General features: G+C 46.3%; 1 protein-coding gene across 4 annotated transcripts in view; it reads left to right on the top strand.

Annotated features, from left to right (window-relative positions):
• Positions 1 to 15,183, top strand: part of GPR107 (G protein-coupled receptor 107) — a 75,663-nt gene that overhangs the window by 37,942 nt on the left and 22,538 nt on the right. For 2 of the 4 annotated variants that reach the window (XM_004423577.3, XM_087418921.1), the window contains exons 10-14: positions 2,079 to 2,154; positions 3,486 to 3,559; positions 3,993 to 4,110; positions 7,099 to 7,229; positions 9,609 to 9,652. In XM_004423577.3, coding sequence (XP_004423634.1) covers positions 2,079 to 2,154; positions 3,486 to 3,559; positions 3,993 to 4,110; positions 7,099 to 7,229; positions 9,609 to 9,652 — 443 coding nt within the window. Of the gene's footprint in view, positions 1 to 2,078; positions 2,155 to 3,485; positions 3,560 to 3,992; positions 4,111 to 7,098; positions 7,230 to 9,608; positions 9,653 to 11,086; positions 11,144 to 11,950; positions 12,724 to 15,183 lie in introns of those variants that run through there. The other 2 variants (XM_087418922.1, XM_087418920.1) reach the window with 2 other exon arrangements.

Raw genomic sequence — 15,183 nt, 5'->3', positions numbered from 1 at the left:
GTAGGTGGAGACTAGAGCAAAGTACCAGGGAGGAAACCAGCCCGGAAACTGAGCGTGCGTCACTTCATGACACGCCGTCCTCATCGTCGTGCAAGGCCCCTCTGCTGCTGTATTTTCCCTTTCATTTCCTATCTCCTCTCCCATTCCTTCCCACCCATGGAGAACCACTCACATGTGTGCAGTATGCGTTATTGGATATTTGTGTATTCTTATAAATAAGTAATGTTTATTGGTATTGCATGTATTTTTAATCTATATAAACTATACTATCTATAGATATTGTTCTTCTACATTTTTCACTCAGTAAGGTCTAGTCACATTGCTGTGTGTGCATCTAGTTCATTTATTTTAGCTATCCTATAGCACCCATAGTGTGCATCCCTGCGTTTTACTCATCCATCCCTTTAATGGTGGGCTTTCCTGGGTTGTGTCCATCTTCCTGCTCCCCCAAACAGTGCTGTTGTGACCCTTCCTCCCGCCTGTCCCCTTACAGCTCTGTGCAGCCTCTAAGGGACATTCCCAGAGGAAGTGCAGTGGGTGTGGGGTAAACATGCATTTAATTTCATTCAGTGCCACCAGATTGCCCACCTGTGTGCCCATACCAGTTCATACTTCTGCCAGCAGTACCTAAGGTCCTGTTTCCCCGCATACTCACTAATACCGACACCTTATTTTTTGCCAATCTGGTGGGTGTAAACTGGTACCTTATTTTATTTTGCATTTCTCCGAATATTAAGGATGTGAATCATCTTTGCAAGAACCTGTTAACCATTTGGGTTTTCCCTGTTGTGACTGCCTGTCTTCTTTGCTTATTTTTCTGTTGGGTTTTCTTTTTCTTGTTGCTTTGCGTGAGTTTCTTGCATATTCTGGATATAAGTCCCTTGTCTATCTTAGACATTGCAAATTTCTTCTCCCAGTCTGCTAAACTTGTCTATGGTATTCGTTGTTGAAAAAAAACATTTCGCATTAGTGGAGTCAAAGGTATCTAATTTTAGTCTTTTGGGCAGTGCCTCTCAGATTTTAAGAGGCCCCTTCCTACTCACAAAATGCATATTTTATGTTTAGTGCCAGAACCTATTGGGGGGGGTCCCCCTTTTTGTAAGTGTGAAGTAGAGATCCAGCTTTCTTTTTTCCTATATCTAGGTTTGAGCTGATTTTTCCCTGTGCCAGTTATTAAACAGCCCATTCTTTTCCCACTGATTTGGTGTCATCTTACCATCTATCAAGCTTCCATATGCATTTGAATCTGTTTCTGAGCTCTCTGGTCTGTTCTGTTGGTTCATTCGTCTGAGGCTGTGTCCATTCCACATTTTTGCTGCTGTGGCTTTGCGGAATGTCGTGACATCTGAGAGTCTGAGTTCCCTCTGTGGCTCTTACTTAAATCTTTCTTGGTGTACTTTAATAGAGTTGTACGTTTTCCTCCATAATGGCCTTGTGTGTCCTATTAGGTTAATTCCTAGGGCAAGGTGAGAAAGAGTAGAGAACTTAATGTGTGGCAGGCCAAGGGTGGGCTAGTACCTGTGGGGGCATGGGTGCTTTGCCCCACTGGCCTGCTGTATTTGGCAGGTTCTGGCGGCGTGGGGGAGAGAGGGGCATGGCCGCGAGGTTTTCCCTTGACCGTCCCTGCTGCGTGGCTCCCAACCCACCCCTGCTCTGGGCTGCTGATTTCCCCTACAGCTGCACCTGATCGCCTCTGCTTTCTCGGGGATTTCATGCCATTTTCGTAGATCCATCCCCCTCATTCTTGCCTCCGTGGCCTTTCCAAGGTGGTTTTTGGGGAGGAAGCTGGCAACCTATTTCAATTTCCATCTTATCAGAACTTGGAGCCCATCATGTGTGGCTTCAGTGCATAACTCTCAGTTCCATTCACAACATTAAATTGTGTATTGGAGATGACTTTAGGACTCCATTTGAGGCCTTTTCCATTGGCAGAAACTACTTTTTAAAATGTCTTCATGTTTGTGGTTTGCTTAGATTGTATTTACTGCCTCTGTATAAATAGATCTGATGTCTGGAGCTTTGGCTGTCCTTTGGGAGAATGGAATATTCCTTTAATTCTTTTCTCTCTGTTTTTATAGGAATGACGTGTTTAAAATTCACTGGTTGATGGCGGCCCTTCCTTTCACCAAATCTCTTTCCTTGGTGTTCCATGCAGTATGTATTAGTATTTTGGGGTCATTTATGGAATGATGTACAGTGTTTGTATGCTAGGAAAAATAAATTAGAAGGAAGGAGGTAGATCAGTGGAAACAAAAGATAAAAGAATCTCTATCTCGTGAAGCCTCCTTTGTCTGGGGGGGCCTGGCCTTGGGGGTACATCATCACAACCTCCTTATGATTAGACTTAAGACATCTTCTGATATTACCTGCAGACCTGGAGTTTTCCCACACTTGTTCATTTTTATTTCTTTGGGGTTTTTTTTGGTCATTTCTTGAGATTAGAGTGCCACCTGCTGAATTGTTTCCATGACTTCCTTTATTTTTCCAAATATTCCCTCATGTTCCCATTTGATTTGAAGTTCAGTGTTAGTTTCTGTTATTTGAGAGAAAACTGATGCTCTAAAGATTGAGTTACAAGAATTGAGCTTAAGCTTTGAATAGGTAGTATCGGTACCAATTGAAATGAGCCTGCCCGTGGGTGTAAGATCACAACTTCCCCAATTCCCAAGCCTACAAGGCACCCACGGGCCACAACTGTGAGCATGACAGTCTCCAGACAGGTGCTCTCCTGCCACACTTAAAAATGTTGTCATAGAAAAAGTCATAACGCATCCAGTTACAGTCTCAAGAAATGACAGTTATTTGGATAATTTCCCATTTGGAGGTAGGTTAACAGATTCTTTCTGGAACCGTATAGATAATGAATGATAGGATCCTTGAGTCCCTCTATGGCTAGGTGGCCATTTGTGATAGAGTGAAAGATATATGAAGAAATTGGTACCAGCTTTGTGAGTTCTGCCAGGAAGCATTTTGGGTACACTACTGAAACTTGCCACTTTAATCAAAATGCGATCGATGGTGGCTTCAGGTAGCTCTAAATTGTACAGATTTTTTTCAAAGAAAACCTAGTTGAAGCTGGGTGATTCCACATAGATTTTTCACTGACTGACTTATTTACTTATGGAACAAGCAGCTGGGGTATGAAAGATAAAGTTCTTGGCTGGAATACTGAAAATACCTGTGGCATTTGAACCGTGGAGGTTTTAAAGAAAAGAAAAGGTAGCCATTTGCCAGGTGAATCACCTGCCTCAAGAGAGGGACCTGGGCTGGGTCTTAGTGACTTTGACACCTTGAGTCTGGTTTCTCGGGCTGCCCGGCCTTGTTAGTGCACTCACATGCTTCCTTGTGAATTGGTGAGTGAGTTATTAGGGTATGGGGTGGGGGACAGCCCCCCTCGGGAGGGCCTCTCGTGGCATTTCCTGTTTCGCTGTGCACTGAGGCGGGAGGTAGGTCGGCGTTTCTGAACCACACTCGTTTGATTGCAGATCGACTATCACTACATCTCCTCCCAGGGCTTTCCCATCGAAGGCTGGGCCGTGGTGTACTACATCACTCACCTGTAAGTATGCAAGGTGACACTCGCATTACTCACACCACGAAATGACTCACGAGAGAAGTGAGGGAGGCTGTGGTAGGAAGAGACCTGCCCCAGGGTGACGGGCCCCCTCCTGTGGCCGCCTGTCTGGGTTCCTGCCCTGCCCGAGATGTGTGGTGTACGGGTGGCTGTGCAGTCTTGAGATGCCGGGGCTGTTGGTGTGCTCCTGGGAGAGGGTTGCCTCCCTGTGGGGATCGGCTGCTCAGGTAGTGGGGTGCATAGCTGGCTGTTTGTGTGCCCAGACAGAAGCCTTGCTCATGTAAGATGAATTTCCTCAGTTTGGCTACCTATCTTTTGCAAGAAGCACGTGAAATCATAGAATGCACTGTAGAATCTAACTCTCAGGGTGAGAGTCTGAAGAGACCCGTTGGTGTCTGTTAAATTTTTTCTTTTCCAGTTTGAAAGGGGCGCTTCTGTTCATCACCATCGCGCTCATTGGCACCGGCTGGGCTTTCATTAAGCACATCCTTTCCGATAAAGACAAAAAGATCTTCATGATTGTCATCCCACTCCAGGTGAGGGAACCCTGGTCCTGCTTGTCCTAGTTCTGTCTTGGCACTTGGCAGGGCTCGGCTCCAGGCCTGTCTGGGAAGAGGGAGTCAGCTCACCCAGAAACCCCAGCTTCTGCCGGTGGGGATTCCCTTTCTGAGTTCTGATAGACTGAGACCCCAGGTCGCTGCTCTTGGAGATGTTTGACCATCAGTCATCCTTAAACCAGCATGTGGACACCTACGCTTTGCACAGAGAGCTGCTGAAAAGTTAGGGAAACGCACTGCCTTTTCTGCGTCTGTTTGTCGTATGACAAAATGGTCATCTTAACAAAGAAGCGATTTTATTAACAAATTATTTGAAAATTGCAAATGACACCAGTGAGTTTTCATAAGGTAGAATGTTAAGTGGACATCAGGGGCAGACATTTATGAACGCTTCCTATGTTTGGGACCCTGGCTGAGGCCAGTCCTTACAAGGCTGTGAGCCCCTCAGGGGAGGAACCTTGTCTTATATGTAACAGTCTTAGTGGAGGCAGAGCCTGGACGTACAGAACTCATAATATTAACAGGACGTCCTAGCAGGAACGTGCAGCTGCTCTGCTCTGCGTGGCCAAAGAGCATCTGTTGGATAAAGTTGTTCTTGTCAACTGGTCTCATTGTGGAGCACAGTGTAAATGTGGCAGATTTCCGAGGGAAGGAAGGGGACAAGTCCCTAGGCACCCAAATCAGCCCACCCAAATCTGGTGATTGGTGGGTTAGCAAGTTTTGCAGCAAAGCCACCTTGACATTCAGTAATAAAGGACATATGTGAGTGCCAAGTGAATGGTACAGATCAGTTGCTAGAGGTGTCCAAGGAGAGAGTAATCACCCAAATTCGAATGATCTGGAAGGATTTATGGCAGAGATGGGCCTTGCCTAGACGGTTAAGGAAAGAAATGTGACCGAGGCAAAGGACCAGCAGCAGAACCATGTGATACTGTGTCTAGTGAACAGAAGATGCTAAGGACCTGTACGGGTCTTTCTGTTGAGCCACCAGGGCCACTTCTCTGCCAGGCTGAGTTCTACAGCCTGGCCAGGTCTCAGAGCCCCTAAGTGCTGGACCTGGGTCCTCTGCCCACTGGGCCATACAGCTCCTGTTTCCCTTCCCCTCTGGTAGCTGCTGCGTCCCCTCCAGTTTGGATCTTCTTCACGCAGCCGGGACTGTGATGGAATGGGCACAGTCTTCCCAGCTCCCCCTCTTTTGTTCCCAGAAGGAGCAAAACACAAGGTTACATGTCAAGTCTCTCTGAGGAAACAAGGACATTCAAAAAATTAAATACGAGGAGATTACGAGTATTTAAACATTGGAACCAGTCTGGGAAGGCCTTGAACATTGGCCTGAAAGTTAAAGCTGCTTCCTTTTGACCACGGGGAGCCACTGCCGTTTTCTGAGTAAGAAGTGAGTGATATACAAATGGAGTTTCAAGAACATGGTTGGCACTTTGCTGCACACCAGCACTTCTGGGAACATTTTGTCTCTCATGTCAAGAGTGTGAAGTAAGGACAAAATGGAATTATGAATGTGAGCTGTGAAAGCCTTGTTTTCCACTTTGTCTTCATAGATAGAGCCATGGATGCAGACGTTTAGGACACTCTGGGGGCTTCAGGAGGAACCCGGAAGGAGTGTCAGTGGCAGACTGAAATATCAAAATAATTTCTGCCTTTGTATTAGGTGAAGTATGGCTTCTGTGCTGATTTAACTGATAAGTCCTAGATAGAAAGAGAAACTACACTTAGAGACTTCCTAAATAGCAGCACAACAGATTGCACATTTTTGTAAAAGTGTGGAGAATTACCTTTACTGCAAGTCAAGCAGAGTGTTTGGGACCATGGACTTCTCATGGACTACAGAGGTGGGATTATAATCCTTGTGTCCATCCTAATGGTAATCTTCAAAAGAATGGCTCAGAGATGATGTCTCCCTTATGCTGAGCAGCATCCCAGTTTTCAAAATATTGCCGTCTCAGTTTAGTCACCTGAAAGACTTTTCATAATATGCTAAGAGCTTAATATCGGGACTGAACACACAAGGCACAGCCTTAATTTTGGAAATGAAGCAGAGCATGGACACAGATGAACCTCAGGGGGAAGAACTAAGCCGTGTCCGCTGTAGAGGGCACCTGGACTGGAATTCCTGTGAGGGGCAATGCAGCTAGTCGAGCACCGGCTGAAACCTGCCATTCTTGCTGCTCTGGTCTCAGACAAGATGGTCCCGTTATCTGGCACTCAGAAGAGTGATTGTCAGGGAGAACCAGCGGTACCCACACAGGGAGAACTTGGGCTTGAGGAATGTGGGCATCGTGGCTAAGCGGGATGTAAAGTGCCCCCTGTTTAGCACCTGAGTGACTGTGCTGAGGCCTAGAGTGCCTAGGAAAGCCAAGTGTCCCAGTTATCTATTGCTGCATAATCAGTCACCCCCAAACTTAGTGACTTACAGCAACATTCAGGAGTGGCTTAACTGGGTAGGTCTGACTTGAAGTCTCACACAGTTACGTAGTCAGACAGTGGCTGGGGTCATCTGGAAATCTTCACTTGCATCCATCTCCTGGGCTGGGAAGACTTGATCAGCTGGGGCTCCTTGGGCATCTTTCTCTCTCTCTGCCTGGTCTCTCCAGCATGGCAGCTGCGGGGTAGCCAGACTTCCTACAAGAAGGCTCAGGGCTGCGAAGGTGTGTGTCTCAAGAGAGAGAGCCAGGCAGAAGCTGTATCCTGTGTATGACCTACCTTGGAAATCGTATGGCCTCACTTCCAGCTTCCTCTGTTGGTCAGAGCAAACACAGTGTCAGGAGGAGGGCACAGAGGCTGCTTCTTGATAGGAGAGTGGCGAAGTTCTGGAAGAGCGTGTGGGACTGGAAATAATGCTGTGGCCATAGGTTGAGGGCCTGCAGGCCAGGTGTCCACCCCCCTGCTGGGGCTGTGGTTGTAAAGATCTACCCATGCTTGGGAGCCTCAGCGACTTTTCATGCCCTCTAGGTCCTGGCAAATGTGGCCTACATCATCATAGAGTCCACTGAGGAGGGGACGACTGAGTATGGCTTGTGGAAGGATTCTCTGTTTCTGGTTGACCTGCTGTGCTGTGGAGCCATCCTCTTCCCAGTGGTGTGGTGAGTACCCGCAGGGACCACGAGGCTTGTCCTCAAACCCAACAGCTGAACCAGCCATCCCCAAACTGGTTCGAATCACACGAGGCATCTGTTTAAAAAATACAGCTTCCTGGGTCCCAGACTGACTTGAATCAGTCTCCAGGGCAGGACCCTGGAATCTGTGTCTTTATCAAGTTCCCGAGTGCATTCTGATAGATCTAGTCTGGCACCATGGCTGGCTTTTAGCACCATTTAGGCAATAGAAAAGGTCTGGAAATGAGAACTTAGTAGCAGCATAAAATAGCAGCAAGAATTTGGAGGGAAGGGAGTTGAAGAAATCCCTTAGCCTTTCCTTGTCAAGTTAGGTGGAAAATGAGGAAGTACATTAACGTAAAACTAGTGATAGTTCTCAGCATGTAAACATTTTAGATATCTTCAGAATGGTTTGCTTCATTCCTGGAGATGGCAGGCTTTAGATGCATATATTGTGCTCTGGTTATGTGTAAAGAAATGTTAGTGCTAAGTCAGTGGTTGATGAGAAAGAATATCCTCATTACATCTCGTGCAAAGTGGAGGAAATTCTTGGTACAGTAGGAAACAAGTAGAGGACAAAAGGCTAGCGAAAGTAAAACACCCTTAGAGGGCCGGCCCTGTGGCTTAGCGGGTAAGTGCTCGCGCTCCGCTGCTGGCGGCCCGGGTTTGGATCCTGGGCGCGCACCGACGCACCGCTTCTCCAGCCATGCTGAGGCCGCGTCCCACATACAGCAACTAGAAGGATGTGCAGCTATGACATACAACTGTCTACTGGGGCTTTGGGGGAAAAAATAAATAAATAAAATTACAAAAAAAAAACACCCTTAGAGTGCTCTAGTTCCATGGCTACTTGAAAGCAATTAACTCTTTTGGAATAAAGTTGAAGAAAATAGATTTACCTGCCTTCTATTAGAAGTGAGGTGTTCCACATTACAATGCCCCATGCAGTAAATGAATATTCTTTAGGATCCTGGGGTTTATCAGGTCATGCAGTTCTGGTTTTTTTAGAGCATGGTGCCAGTGGAGTGTAATCCTCATTCCACCCAATCAGATTCCCTCTTAACCCTAATTCCATTGTACATCACATGTGTACATAGAGCAGTTCAGCAGACACCTACCAGCATGGCAGAGAGAGCATGAATGAGTCTTTACTCTCCACACCTCCCCACATCCTGCCAGGAATAAGTTAACTCAGGCATCTGTAACAGGGGACCAGCATTGTCTTCAGATAGAAAGAGCATCTTATTATTAGGGAACGGAGTATAAGACCCTAGTCTTACATCTGCCACTATCAGCGTGGTAAAGTAGAAGGGACAGGGGGTTGGGAAGACCCAGACGTGCTATAGAGCTACAAGGGGCCATTGCCTGCCATTTCATAATTAAAACCCTAACAAGCAGATGCCAAATGGCAAGATTCTCTAAGGTAAATATCCTGAAAATTGCTGTAAAATGAAAAAAATCAGTACTAGAGAGGTGATTTAAGAAATAGTATCAATGATTTTTTTTTAAATATTCAGTTTCAGCCAGCATTGGTTTGGTGCTATCTTTGTGCTAGTTAGTGTTCACATGTTGTGCCATTCAGTTCTCACAGGTGGGCAAACACGGAGGTTTTAGGAGAAATGACTTATTCAAGGTCAAGTAAAGAGGGCATGGCCGTGTCAGGACCTCAGCTCTCTTCCCATGTACTGTATCTGCCCGTGTTGTTCTCACGCTTTAAGAAAGACTTCCCTGGTGCCTTTGAACTCTACCTAGAACTCTGGTCTAGAGCTTCTTTAATAATGTTGACGTTCCCTGCCTAAACTGTAATGATGGTAGGTAGTTACCGGCACATCACGGCCGGAAAAAAGACTCCCTGGAGGTTCGCATTTTTCAGCAAAGCTATAAATCTCCAGTCAGTGAAATACCAAGTTTGAGCGAAGCCATGTGCTCGTAGCCCCTGGACCTAGACTTTAGAAATTGGCGTGTGACCTTCTTATGGAGGCCATTCTCTGCAGGAAGCGGGTGAGCTCAGTGATGCTCCTCGGCTTAGTAGTGTTGGTAGGGGGATGGTTGTAGGAATGGGAGATTAGGTCAAGAAGTCAGCGGTGTTAAATGATTGTGTTTTGTCTTGTTTTCTCCTCACACCCAGGCTCCTGCCAGACTTTTTTCAGCCAGCAGAGGGCATCTTTAACTCGCAGGGTTGAGCACCACACAGGGCGCAGTGCTGATTATCAGAGATCCCATTGTTTGGGGAGAGTGCTCCACATCATCTAGTCCAGCCCTTCCATTTATAATCGAGGAATTCAAGGCCTTGAGTTACTAGTGCTGGAAACGGAAAGGAGTGCAAGTTTGTTAGCTAACTTTTTGTTCCCAAATGTTTGTTTTTAGGTCAATCAGGCATTTACAAGAAGCATCAGCAACAGATGGAAAAGGCAAGTTCCCTTGCGCTCTTGTTGTGCTGCTCAGCCTTCCCTGAAGCCCCAGGCCTGGGCCCTGCTGAGGCGTGGAGGAGGAAGGTCCTGGGGGGCGGCTGGGGGAGCCCTGGGGCTCACTCTGAGAGGCAGCCCGGCGTTCTTTGGTGGAGAGGCAGGGGGTGCACAGTGCGGAGACCAGCTGTGTGGAAGGAGGCCTGGGGTGATTGCTGCTCATTAAGATGATTCATTTCATTGCCACTCGTGAGCGTGATTTCACCTTCTCGAAACTGAGTCAGAAAGAGAGAATCTTGTCTTGGAAGAACCAGCTCACACTTCGCTGTGAGAACAGGAGGTTCTGTGGATTGAGGATGGCTATGTGTAAAGCATCCCTCCCTGCTGATTTAACACGCTTTCAAAATAGATGTGTCGGTATTAATTTAAAGTGAGACTGATGCCAGAAAGAACCTTTGAAACTCTCTGATTTTTAAGTGGTTGTGCCATTATAACCCTTTTGCATTCCCCTGATTTTCCAGCCATGCCTGCTAAGTCAGAAAAGACCACAAAGAAAATGTTGTGTGTGTTTCTGGGCTTATTTGAACAATGTCCGTGACGGCAGGCTGCTGCAGCACAGATGGGCATTGCAGACCACAAGGGTCAAGGAGCAGTGCTCGCAAAGGTCGGAGCTGCCTCTGGAGCCGTGAAGTCACACCCCCAGTGCCGACAGTGATAGTGTTCTTTAAGGCAGATTCTTCAGTTGTTGTAAATAAAGTTTTGTTGCTGACCTGTTTTCTGATTATAAAAGTAAAGTGGGTTCATTTTAGAAAATTTGGAGAACACGTGTAGTCATGTGTTGCATAACAACGTTTCGGTCAAACTCAGACTGACGGCGTATGTGACGGTGATCCCATAAGATGAGCACCATACAGCCTAGGTGTGTAGTAGGCTGGCCCATCTAGGTTTGTGTGAGTAATTATAATGTTCACACAAAGACGAAATCACCTAACAATGCATTTCTCAGAACGTATCCCATCGTTATGCAGCACATGACTGTAGTAGGTACCTATCTTGTTTCACACTTGCTATACAATTAATATCACAATATTTTCTTAAAATTGAATTAAACCTGACCTCAAGCCTTCAGGCCAGTGTCAGAGAAGACCCAGGGTTCTTATTTAGAGCACAGTATTCAGGGTGCCCCTGGTTTCGGCCCACAGTAGTTCTTGTCGAGACTCCTGCTGTCTGGCTCCGGCAATGCTCATGCTTCTGGGCAGCCTGGTGAGTGAGGGTCTCGCCTCAGCTGGGAGCCCTGGTCAGTGCTCTGAGTCCAGCCTCCCGAGGCCCACGTGGCTTCTCAAGTGGCCACAGGCCCCACTCGCAGAATGTGCCAACTCTTGTTTTCTTTCTAGTCCTGAGAAATAGCTCTTTTTTGTTTTTTCCTCTTTTCCTTCAAAGGCACTGGATCCCCTTCTCCCTCTGGAAAACCCTCTGGGATACATTCTTTTCAGAAAAGTAAGTTTAAGCTGGAACTTTGCAGAAATCTTTTGCTTTTTTAGCCAGGCTACATCGCCTTCCTCTGAGCCACAGAACTCAGAGAGCCCTCCTGCCTTCTTGGAATGGGGTAAATGAAAATCACAAAAAATAAAACAAATCAGAATTTTAATAAAGCACCCTACCACAAACAGAAAATCCAAAGTAGAAAATAAAAACCCACCTTCTGGGAATAATTATTGTTTGGGAATATTCTCATCATTTTCTTTTTTTTTCCTTCCATGCACATTATATTTAAAAAGTGGTTTTATTATTTCTGTGACTTAATGAATAGATCTTTCTCTTTAACTTTTTCATCTTTGTATACTTCAGTATTTCTGGATTCATTTTTCTGACTGTTTGGCCGAAAATGTATAGAAAATCCCAAGGGCAGTGTTTTCCAGTTGATAAGTTTTATCTGTACTTGGCTTCTTGACTTCATCCTTCCTCTTTTGTGAATTCCTCTGGTCCTTCCTCACCGGTTCCCTTCTCCCCTTCTCCATCATTCTGATCCCTCGGACTGCTTCTCTGACTTCCCCACCTTGCTTTTAGAGGGTCTGGGGGTGACTGGTAATTAGCTGTCTCTGTGACCATTTGTTCCATGAGAGGTTGATCGTTAGTTGAGGATCTTAGTCAAGTGTCCTGCCTGGGGTTGGTAGCACAGCAGGCAAGGCCCAGGATGGAGTCATAATTGTCCCCCAGCATCATGGGGAAGGGAAACTGTAGGGAACAGGAATGCTTTTGTCGTCGCCCGGGGCACACGAGGCAGTTTCTCGTTTTTTCCACTAGGTGACAGCTGGGACCTCTTCAGCAGAGAGCAGATATGGAAACAGGAAGTCGCGCAAGCACACCAGAGCTCTCATTCACCACTCTCAGGCTGACGTTCTGTGAAGAAAGCACCCATTTCTCATCAGCAAATATAACAAACCCTTTGAAAGGGGGACAGAGTAGATTAGAATGGGGATGTTTTCTTCGTTCACGTTCTTGCACTGAATTGATTCAGGCTGTGGGATGCTCTTGAGCTGATCCGCAAGTGCGTATTTCACTCTGTTCTTTGAGAAATGGTCATGCTTGTGACACTTCCAGAGTCAGGGCAGCCATGTTCCCATGGCTGAAGTCTCCCCTGCAGAGAACTCTCAGGAACAGCACGCTGTGCTGGCAAGCCAGCCTCGGGTGTGACTGCAGAGTGGCTGTGCCCTGCACGTCCATTCCAGGACAGCAGTGAGGCAGCACAGGGAAGCTGGAGTGAGCACACAGCTGACCTCCTGCTGGCGCTTGTTCCTGGATATTGTGGTTGACCCTCCATTCTCCTCAGGCCCGTGCTACCCCTCCCACCCCGAGATCTAGCCCATCCTAGAGGCAACTGAGAAAGTAAAGGCCGTGGGCAATAGTGTCTCCTAAATAATGTCTCCTACTGGATTTGGAAGCATTTTGCTGGATGGAGCCCGACACTCTGGTTCCTGTTCTTAGGCTCATTATTCCACTGACTCATTGCACGACCCTAACAGTGACTTGGGCTTAAGAATCTCAGTTTAAGTGCAGTCCAGGCTGACTAATTGCGGTGGGGGGCCGGAGGGGGGAGTGCTGTTTGCCGTTGTTCTCCCCGCATTTGGGATTGCATCTGGCTTTCAGAAAGGGTTCGTTTGGATTTTGTTTGCTTCTTTGTATCTGGGTCCCTCCTGACTGAACGGGGGGAAGTATCAAGGAGAACATTACGGATGAAGCTGCCCGCTGTCCTCAAGCTGTGTCTGCATCTCTTCTGTCACACGCTGTGGCTTCCCCCCACTCCTCTGTCATTTAGAGTCACCGCTGCGCCGTCCTCCGACAGGAGCTTAACTGAGTCTCGCGCAGACGCACCTCGCTCTGGTTCCCCCGGCTTTCACCTGCCAGGATTCCTGTTCTTGCCCTTGAGCCTGCGCCCGTCTCCTTCTCGTGCTCCAGCGGCGGTACCTTAGAGGATGGGCTGGGGGCTGCACACCATACATTTAGTTAACGGGCTCTGCTTCTGATCATCCTTTTTTTTTTTTTCCTTGTGTTTCTGAAGAAAATTCAGAGGAAGTATTCTGAGGAATCTTACCATTCAGGTGAGCTTCAAAAGCATTTACACAAGTGGTGATGGGCCAGTTGCAGGGTTTGTGGAGGAATGGCTTCATTCTGAGCTGCTGCCGTGTTCTGAGAGCAGCTGTGGCCTGGAGAAGTATTTGTCAGGGCGGCAGTCCTCGCGAGGGTCCTCGGGGTCAGAATTATTTTCGTTATAAGATGTTATCAGCCTTTTTCACTGTTGACGTTTGCACTGATGGTGCAAAAGCAGAGGTGGGTCAAACAGCTGGCCTTGCACGAGTCAAGGCCATGGCACCAGCCTGGATTTAGTGGCCCTTGCGTTCTTCATTGCCACCCACTTGCAGGGGGTGAAAAAGGCTCGTTTCACTTGAGTGGCCTTGATGAAATAGTGAAAACTATTACTGTTATTAATCTCAACCCTTGAGTATAGGTCTCTAACCTGCTGTGTGATGAAATGGGAAGTATGCCTGAGGCGCGTCTGCCGTGTACTGGAGTACGACGGTTGTCTTGGGAAAGGCACATGTGCAGCCGCTTCAGTTGTAAGCTGAACTAGCCACTTTTCTCTCAGGACACCATTTTTATTTGAAAGAACAATGACAGTCAAACTGTTGTTCCCGAAGCTTGGGTTTTGGGCAGACATTTTCTTGAAAATGAGCCAAGGAAGCACGTCACTTGAGGAAAGCAACTAGAAATATTTGTTGCCACTGATGTCATTTTCACTTGAAAGCACAAATTTTAATTTAGGAAAACTTATATCCACCACGGCAAGCTTGACAGCTTCCTAGTTCTTAAAAGATTTCTAATGTGAGCAGGGGTGACTTTTAGAAAATATTTTATGATAAAAAGTTTCAGTGTGTTGGAGATGTGCATAACTCAGTGAAACAGTATTTCCCACCTGGTCAGCGCGTGTGACACAGTCGTGCGTGAATAAAAGATCCAAAGTGCAAGATGGAGCAGGGGACTTGAGGGGACAGAGTGTGGAAGTTCGTTGATACGGTTTCAGATTCCCCACCTGACTGGTCTTTAAGAAGCTACCACTTGTCAAGTTTTACTGTAGAATCAAGAAGACTGTTCAGTTATCTGAACAGGCCTACATGTGTGTAAGGCCGTATTTTCTTCATGTACTTCGTCCAAAACACTCCTTTACAACAGATTGAATGCAGAAGTGAATATGAGAATCCAGCTGTGTTGTATTAAGCCAGACATTAAAGATATTTACAAAAATGGAAAACAGTTCCACTCTTCTCATGAAATTTTTTTGAAAGTTATTTTTTATAAGAAAGATATTAGTAACGTGTAATGGATTTATTTTTGTCACTTTTAAATGAATTATTAAATATTTTGGAAATTTGTTTCAGTTTCTAATGTGGTGAACATTGATAGATTTTACCCACATAAACAACAGCTCTTTGGGATCCTCAGTAATTGGTAAGTGTGAAGGGGTCCTGAGACTGAACGTCGGAGAACCGTGTGTTAGGGATGAGACTTCTTGACTCTTGTGATCAGACAGCCATGGAAGGGAGTGAAAGACTGCCTGGTTCTTTTTTCCTGTGCCTATTGAGCTCATTTCAGACTGTCTTGGCCAGGTTCTTGTGACTATTTGAGTCCATTAGTTCTGGGCAACTAATGCCAAAAAAAATATGGTTTGTTTGGGTGTGTTCATGTAAACAGATCTAATGAAAAACCTACTGATGAGAAGGGAAGAGAAATACGTCTGCCTGTTTTTGTAAATAAAGTTTTATTGGAACACAGCCATGCCCATTTGTGTACGTGTTTGTCTGTGGCTGCTTTTGTGCTACCGTGGCAGAGTTGAGTAGTTGTGGCAGAGATCATCCAGCCCACAAGGCCGAAAACATTTGCTCTCCAGCCCTTTACAGAAAAAGTTTGCCAACTCCTGGCTGTTATAGACATTTAAGAGATACCACGTTTAAAACCATATCTGTAATGTAGTGATGCTGACT

The sequence above is a fragment of the Ceratotherium simum genome, chromosome 29 (assembly GCF_057802395.1).
Source record: "Ceratotherium simum simum isolate JZ-2026a chromosome 29, ASM5780239v1, whole genome shotgun sequence".
NCBI lineage: Eukaryota > Metazoa > Chordata > Mammalia > Perissodactyla > Rhinocerotidae > Ceratotherium > Ceratotherium simum.
This window is presented reverse-complemented; position numbering and strand designations above follow the sequence as displayed.